Source organism: Octopus sinensis, linkage group LG2, assembly GCF_006345805.1.
Source record: "Octopus sinensis linkage group LG2, ASM634580v1, whole genome shotgun sequence".
In the NCBI taxonomy this organism is placed as follows: Eukaryota; Metazoa; Mollusca; class Cephalopoda; order Octopoda; family Octopodidae; genus Octopus; species Octopus sinensis.
The window spans coordinates 21,570,075-21,579,040 of record NC_042998.1 but is presented as its reverse complement, the minus strand read 5'-3'; the positions used below and the strand labels follow the sequence as shown (position 1 = coordinate 21,579,040).

The window sequence follows — 8,966 nt, the reverse complement described above, 5'->3', positions numbered from 1 at the left end:
CATAAAAGAAATATTAGATATACTTTTGCTGAGCAAATAAAGGAGAGGATGAAGATCTACGAAGGGAGGGTAGGAAACACAACTACTGTGGATTTACCAAATAGGTAGTATATCTAGATTAAATATTGCCGATAATTAGCTTTTCATTGTTACGTAGCTAAATTAAAAGTCCTTCTTAAGTCTTCTTTAACTGCTTGCTTTTTGTTTCCGTTCTAATCTATACTAACTAGCTCAAGCGGAAGCCACGTCTAGCCACTTCACAAGGACATTCACATCACACATGTTCAACAGCAGTTAAAGCCGTAATATTATTGGCATGCGAAAATGAGCATCCAGAGTGCATACCTGTAAGTATCAGTCACCTTCACGAAAACTCTTCGTATCTATCTATCAATCAATCTATCTATCTATATATCTATCTATCTATCTATCTATCTATCTATCTATCTATCTATCTATCTATCTATCTATCTATCTATCTGCCTCCTTCCTTCAAACGGGAAGGAAGAGCTATTTTCATCATCCTTGTGGCTATGGCGAAGGAATGTATCTGGTGGACGCGTCTGAAGGGATTAGAGACAAACACTTTCCTCTCTGGTCAATCTCTCATCAACTTTTTCAAGTACCACTTGAAAAGGAAAGTGAGAGTAGAGAGGCAAGTTTTGTCGAGCGAATGTTTTAAAAAAAGATGGGTGAATGTAGCAAGGATGGCACGTATGAATGACGAAGCCACCTTGAGCATAATCCTATGAACCTAGAAATTGAAAACAGAGGGTTACCCACTTGCAAACAAATGTGGTTACATATAACAATATTGACCAAGGTTACCGTGGTCTATTTCGTAGGCTTTTCTTCCCACGGATAAACCTTATCTGCTTTCCCCTTTACACCGTACATCATGACGCTGTGATACACGATCCCTATTGATCGTTTTTTTCCTCTTCCCCCTTTTTTCCCTCTTTTTTCTTCTTTTTTCATTTCTCTTTTCTTTTGTTCCTTCTCCTTTTCTTCTTTTTTTATTTTTATTTTTTATTTTTTATTTTATTTTTTTTGTTCTTTTCTTCCCTTTTACGATCCCTCTTGATCGAAAACCTACGCCACCTCCTTTTTTTGTTTCTTTTGTTTTTTGTTTTTTTCATCCCCCAAAAGAAAAGCTCTACCTTGTAACTTGTCCCATCTGTGTGCAGCCCTGTGTGGCCAATAAAGAAACTTATCTATCTATCTATCTATCTATCTATCTATCTACCTATCTATCTATCTATCTATCTATCTATCTATCTATCTATCTATCTATCTATCTATCTATCTATCTATCTATCTATCTATCTATCTATAAATTTAAATAGAGGATATGTTAACCTCGTAAAGGGGCAGTTACATCGAAGGAAATACTGGTTCAATAGGTTGTAGTGCTGGGGAATGAAAGTCCCTTAAAGCAATACATATATATTAAGCATATAGTTTATGTCCAGTAAAATGAAGAAAAGAAAATGGAGAGTAGGAAGTTAATATTTATTTATTATTAACAAATTGGTCATCTTTGCTTCTTACAACTCTTTCAATTCATGCTCAATAATTTAATTACAAATTTGTACATCAAATTTACATTTATGTGACATGAGCATAATTTCATCAGAGAAAAATTTATACGTTGAGATGTTATATACGGATCTATCAGTTCATTTCAGCAGATTAAATATTAGGGTTTATAAATTGTATTATTATCTGCTCGGGTGGAATGTTTACGGGTTAATTAGAATATGATTGGGGGTAAAGTAAAATAAATAAAACTAGAAAAATAAATAAAGTAAAAATAGAAATGATTGAGGAAAAATAAATATAAATAATATAATTAAAAGAATGAGATATAGCAAAATTTTAAAAATTCATATATATATGCCTGTATACACACACTTACACATACATTCATATACACTCTCTCTTTTACTAGTTTCAGTAATTTGACTGTGGCCATGCTGGAGCACCGCCTTTAGTCGAGGAAATCAACCCCAGGTCTTATTCTTTGTAAGCCTAGTGTTTATTCTATCGGTCTCTTTTGCTGAACCACTAAGCTACGGGGACGCAAACACACCAGCATCGGTTGTCAAACGATGTTGGGGGGACAAACACAAACACACACACACACACCACACACACACACACATATATATATATACACACATATATATACGACAGGCTTTTTCCAGTTTCCCTCTACCAAATCCACTCACAAGGCTTTATTCGGCCCGAGGCTATAGTAGAAGACACTTGACCAAGGTACCATATGCTTGGTAAGAAAACTACTTACCCCACAGCCAATCTTGCACCTACACACACACACACACACACACACACACACACACACATATATATATATATATATATATATATATATATATATGTGTGTGTATACAGGCATATACAGATACATGTACATACGCACACTAAAAACATAGGGCTTTAAAAATATTTCTATCAGTACTAAAGAATATTTTTTGATGTTGGGTTCAAGTCCAGCGTATATTACTAGCGTTTTTATACTAGTCTTTAATTAACATTCGTGAACTGACAAAACTGAAAACTGGAATTTTGTTAACACCTTATCAGCAAATCGTGAATTATAGAAGCGGAGATATAGTGAAGAGTTATAGAAGCGGATATATAGTGAAGACTCGGGAAAATCCATTAACATGTAGTTCGGACAATTCATCAATATATAACCTTATGAAAATTCATTAATATATACTTACTGTCTTCCATGTTTTGAAGCTCCGCTGCTTCGTGCCGCTGGCGATAGAAGACCGGAATGCTAAAATCCGAAATTATTCGTGTTTCTACTCGCTTTGTTCGCAGTAGTATTATTATTCAGCCGTGTAAACTGAGGGCGGTGTTGGTAGTAACTATATGAGCAACGAGACAGGTTACGTCACTAAAGTTGAAAATTGCTTTATGGAGTGTAACAGTTTTCTTTGTGAAATACTTGCCTTGCAGCATATAGCAGTACACAGCTGTATATTCAACAGTTACAATCCTTACCTTTTCGTTATGAATATTCATGGTTCGGAGGCGCAATGGCTCAGTGGTTAGGGCAGCGGGCTCGCGGTCGGAGGATCGCGGTTTTGATTCCCAGACCGGGCATTGTGTGTGTTTATTGAGCGAAAACATCCAAAGCTCCACGAGGCTCCAGCAGGGTGTGGGGGTGACCCCCGTTGTACTCTTTCGCCCCAACTTTCTCTCACTCTTTCTTCCTGTTTCTTAAGTAACGCTGCGATAGACTGGCGTCCCGTCCAGCTGGGGGGAACACATACGTCATAGAAACCGGGAAACCGGGCCCGTGAGCCTGGCTAGGCTTGAAAAGGGTGCATAAATAAATAAATAATTTTCAAGGTTCAGCTATTATATCGCATGAAGTTTGATGTAGTGAACGCCTGTGTGTGTGTTTCTGTGTGTATATTTGTATATATATATATATATATATATATATATATATATATATATATATAATAATTATGTGTAGAATTATAATTAGGGTTCAGGAAAAAATTTGCTTCACCACATACCGAACTTTAGAAATAGCGGCCAAAGAACTTAGCTATTCCTTCTACTATAAGAAGAAACTCCCGGACAACATATACTCAAAACAATTCACGTAGGCAGAGAGAAAAAAACAACGAAATTCACTCGGTATTTGATTACCTGTGGACGCGTTTCGGAATTAGATCGATATGAAAAATGCAAAGATCACACTTTCATTCGTTCATTTTGCTCCTCGGCACATCATTTCACGATTTTAAATTTGAGAGCACATATATTACTTACGTTCTATGGGTTGATTTAGACTCTTAAGATGTTTCACATAATAAGTAATAGGCCTCCCGTGGCAGAAAACACCTGTTCCTTGGTTACTTAGAGAACAGAGGTAAATCTTTGTGAAGTAACTTTCAGAAATTTATTGTCACCCTGACATCCATTGCTGATGAACACAAATTACTTTTTAAATTATATTCACGTCTTTGAAAACTTTAAAAATATATTTACTACCGGTATACTAGCATCAGTGACGTTAATATCTATCTATCTATCTATCTATCTATCTATCTATCTATCTATCTATCTATCTATCTATCTATCTATCTATCTATCTATCTATCTATCTATCTATATCTCTCTATCTGTGTCTATCTCTCCATATCTGTCTATCTAGTTCCTTAGATACTGGCCCTGGTTGAATGACAAATTTCGCTTCAACCCGTGGAATCTTTTATTTTCCTTAAAAGTTTCTTGCTTTACCCGTCGTATTAAGAAATATAATTTCCGTTACCCAAATATTTTCACTGTTTACTGTCTTCTGCAACCGTGTATTTCTTTATACGTATATAACCATCCCTAGAATGAAAATGTCAAGGTCAGCCAAAAGAATGTCCCTGTCCAAGGAAAGAGAGACATCTACATAAAAGGAAGCATACCAAGAAACGAAGAGACTGTCCATTACAAAGGACACAGCATCTCAAAGCGATGAACAGAGATATGAACGGCTGAAAAGGAATAGGATCTCCACTGCAGAACGAAGAGCAGTTGCAACAGCTGAGAGAGGTAACTTTTATGAAGCAGCTTTCAGTTATAATCCAGCAGTTCATTATGCAGATTACACTACAATTTCAAGATTCAAGATTAGATTTATCATCGGATTGGCTTTCTACTTCCTCTGTCGAATGAATCACCAAAATTCGGCCTTTCATTTTTTATAATCTGTACCTGTTTTCCGTTTACGAAATAGGCTACACAAAATGTGTTCTTGAATTACGTGTATTTACTTTATATACATATATAAGTTGAAAACTTACTTTTAACATTTCACTTAACGTCTATGTTCCATGTTTGCATGGGTTGGAGAGTTGTTAATGTAGAAAGTTGGTATATCAGTTACTAGCAGCTGAGGCCTGCATAATCTAGATGGCGTTTTAAAAATCCATTGTTTTCCTTAACCCGGGCAGCACCGAGTATTTCTGCTAGTATATTTATATGTCATTTATATATTTGTATATATTTATATCTTTTTATTTTATTTTACTTTATTAAAGTTTTAATTGCGAATGTATTTATTTATTCATATATGCCACGTTTTCAGATTTGACCAGTTGGAAGTATACAGTTACAAACGTAGAAATCTGCACATAATCCGGCAGGGTTCTTATCTTAACATCGCTAATATTTTTTATGGGCAAAAAAAGTTTTTGGTGGAGAATCCTGCGTCTGAGCAGCCCTTTTAAGGAGAATACTGCTTACCTGGATAAATTGGTAAAGTGCTAGAAAAGGTGCACTAAAAATTGTCTGACTTCTCTCTGCTGGTAAGTTTACTGTGGCTAACAGTGAATCAGTTTAGCAGGAATGAACAAAGAATTGATGAAAATAATTATTGCAAGTATGCGAGGAATAAGGTTTCTCTTAACCTGGTCTGTTGGAATGTGAGAACTCTTTTAGATCGAGCAGATAGACCTGAGAGAAGAACAGCTCTAGTAACTAAGGAGCTAAGGCGTCTTAATCTTGATATTGCAGCTCTTTCGGAAACAAGATGTTCAGATGAAGATAATCTTGTCGAAAGAGCGACAGGTTTCACGTTATTCTGTGTTGGGAAGCCGGGGAGAGAGAGAGAGAAAAGGGAAAGTGATGTTTGGTTTGCAATTGGAAGTGATTGGCTAAAGGACCCAGAACAACCACAAAGCATAAATACACGCATAATGAAACTCCAGATCCCTCTTTCTTGTGGACGTTTTGTAACTGTTTTCTCTATTTATGCTCTTACACTTTCAGCTGGTGACGAAAATATCCATGTGTTTTATGAGGAGCTTAGAAGAAGTATTCTGTGAGTCCCTTTGAATGAGAAGCTGGTTGTGCTTGGTGACCTTAATGCACGTGTTGATAGAAGCTATAGTGCTTGGAATGTACTTGGGCGTTATGGAATTGAGAAGGTGAACAACAATGGGTTGCATCTGCTGAAAATGTGCTCTGAGCTAGGGCTGATTGTTGGGAATACTTTCTTTCATCATAAGATGAAACATAAAGTTACCTGGATTCACTCAAGATCACAGCAAGGTCATATGAGTTACTTTGTATTAACTCGGAAAGCTGACTTACAAGATTTCAGTCCCACAAGAATGGTTAAAAGTCATTCTAATCTCTGTATACAAGGGTAAGGGCCCCAAAGTAGTGTGTGGTAATTCTAGAGTGACAATTCTTCTGGTACATACCGGGAAGATACTTCGAAGGATCATGTTAGATCATCTTGTTAAGAATGTGTGTCTGCATGTGATTCCTGAAGAACAATGTGGTTTCAGACCCGAACGAGGAACCATGGACATGATATTTTCTGTGAGGCAGGTTCAAGAGAAATGCTTAGTGGAACAAATGCCACTATACAAGGTCTTCATAGATTTAACTAAGGCATTTGACACGGCAAACAGGAAGGCACTGTGGATTGTTTTGTGTATACTTGGATGTCCAACACATTTTGTGAGCATTTTTATAAAACTACACAGAAACACGAAAGCTCGGGCAGTCTTTAATGGTGGTCCATCTCATGAATTTTCGGTGGACAACGGTGTCAAACAGGGAGACATTCCTGCCCCTACACTTTTCTCTATTTATTTTGCTGCATTATTTTGTTATACTTTCAAGGGTTGCAACAGGGGAATCAGAATCAGATTTCAGATGTCTGGTCGTATTTTTAATTCGAACCGGTTTAACTGCAAATACTTTCAAAATACTTGTTAGAAAATATCTTTATGTTGATGATGCTGATTTGTTGGCACACTCAGAGGGGGATATGCAACATTTAATGGAGAGGTTTTCCACTGCTTATGTACATTTGGGGAAAACCAAAGTAATGTTTACTCCCGTGCCAGAACAAACATATTCTGAACCAAATATTTTTGTGAATGGAACAATGTTAGAAGTCGTTGATTCCTTTGTTTACCTAAGAAGTACACTGTCAAGAGATGGTCGTCTTGATGCAGAGATATACTATCGAATAGGGAAAGGGATGTGTTACATTTTGGAAAGCTCTAAAAGCGAGTATGGGCGGATAGAGGCATTTCCCTGCAGAAAAAATCAGTGTCTATATAGTGTGTGTATTGTCTGCACTTCTTTATTCAAGTGAGACATGGATCACTTACAAGCATCACATACAAATGCAGGAGAGATTTCGTCAAAAGTGCCTCAGACGTATCTTAGGAGTCAAGCAATGTTCCATACCACATACAGAGGTTTTGCGCATGGCACGTTGCAGCTCAATTGAACAGCATGTTACCTTGGCTGAAAATGAGATGAACTGGACATGTTATTAGAATGAAATTCGAGCGTTTGCTAAAGCATCTTTTTTATGATGAGCTCAACTCTGGTAAGCGACCACAACATAAGCCGAAGAAAAGTTATAAAGACCGTGTGAAGGAAAACCTGAAGAAACTAGATATGAACAAAAGTGATCGGGAAAATGATGCTCTAGATCGGAAGAAGCGGAGAGGTGCTGTTCGGTTTGGGTGTAATGCAAATAAAAGGCAATGAATGCGTGTGTGAGTGTGTGATTGATGTTCACCGAAAAAACTTTGTTTGTATCACTTTTGTGAAGTTTTTTTAGTGGACCGGACTCGGTTTCAAAGCGACTAAAATGTTTTGACACAGATGAAATTTTAATGTTAAAGTGAAACTAATTATTTTTTCGTGTTTTTGAAAGGCTTTCAAACATCCTCCACGTTGTAATTGTTTTGTTTCAGCACACATTCTCAGATCAAGTCACTTGACATGCGAATACTTCTCCGTAAATTTTTCAAATCATTATGGATAAATACCAGCAACGACCTTCTCAGGCTCTTCAATATTTTAATCGGAGGTAGAAAGTGTGTTTGTAAAAACTTCATAATTTCTCAAATTTTCGTTTTTGTAGCATATAATTTTTATTTATGGAGAAAAAATATTGAAAAACATCAATACATGCGAGTGTGATACAGAAACGAGGAGAGTTTTTGTTAGCATGTGCTAGAAACAACAGCCATATCACCATTAAATCACTGACGTTTCCCTCTGAAAATATTAACAATTTTTTTGATTTTACCGAAAATGCTCAAACACCATCATTTCGAAGGCTGTGGTTTAAAAGAAAATGGGGAAAATCCCCTAAAAAATTTTCCTCACAAATTTCTTTATAATTGTAATCTATGCCATTTTAAATGGATTTGAATAAATTTTCATGAAAAGATACCCGTCTTCCTGAATGTCAGATGTGTAAATTTTCCGAAACTTCCCTCTCGGAAATTTTCTTATATATATATATATATACAAAAATGGGACGAGAACGCAAAACATTCATACGATTAGGTGAAACAAAAAAGGGACAACAAAATATCCAGACAGAAGTTACAAGGAAAACAAAGATGGATCCTCAGCCAAGTTCCAGATTATCTTTGCAATTTCGGCTAGTTATACTCGAGATTGCTCCATATATACATACGCCGGGTTTCTTTCAGTTTCTGTCAACCAAATTTACTCACAAAGCTTTGGTCGACCCGACCCGAAGGTGTCATGCACTGGGACTAAATTCGGAACGATGTATTTATGTGAGTGTGTGTATGTGTATTTGTATGCATCACTGTGTGTATTACTCATTGCAGTATCCATATAAGTAGTTAAACACTCTCCCTCTCTCTCTCTCAACCTCTCTTGCTACGTTTCTATCTTTGTCGAACGAAATAAACTTTACTCATAAATTAGTAATGAGCAGCAAAATAACGTTAAATGTTTTTTTTCTTGTTTTTCTAAGCGTACGCATGTATATTATTTACAAACTAGCGTACAAACTCATTGTCTCCATATTGTATTTAAGATATAATTGTTTGACTGTTTGTATGCGCGTGCGTGTGTATAAATAGGAGTGAAAGTCCTAAGGACAAATGCAAGTTTATATCATCGTTCTT

General features: G+C 36.3%; 1 protein-coding gene across 1 annotated transcript in view; it reads right to left on the bottom strand.

Annotated features, from left to right (window-relative positions):
• Positions 1-3,009, bottom strand: part of LOC115222681 (extensin-like) — a 16,901-nt gene extending 13,892 nt beyond the window's left edge. Inside the window, exon 1 of the mRNA XM_036499340.1 lies at positions 2,751-3,009. Within this exon, the coding sequence (XP_036355233.1) occupies positions 2,751-2,760 (10 nt within the window). The 5' untranslated portion in view covers positions 2,761-3,009. The remainder of the gene's footprint in view (positions 1-2,750) is intronic.
• Between the last annotated feature and the right edge of the window lie 5,957 nt (positions 3,010-8,966).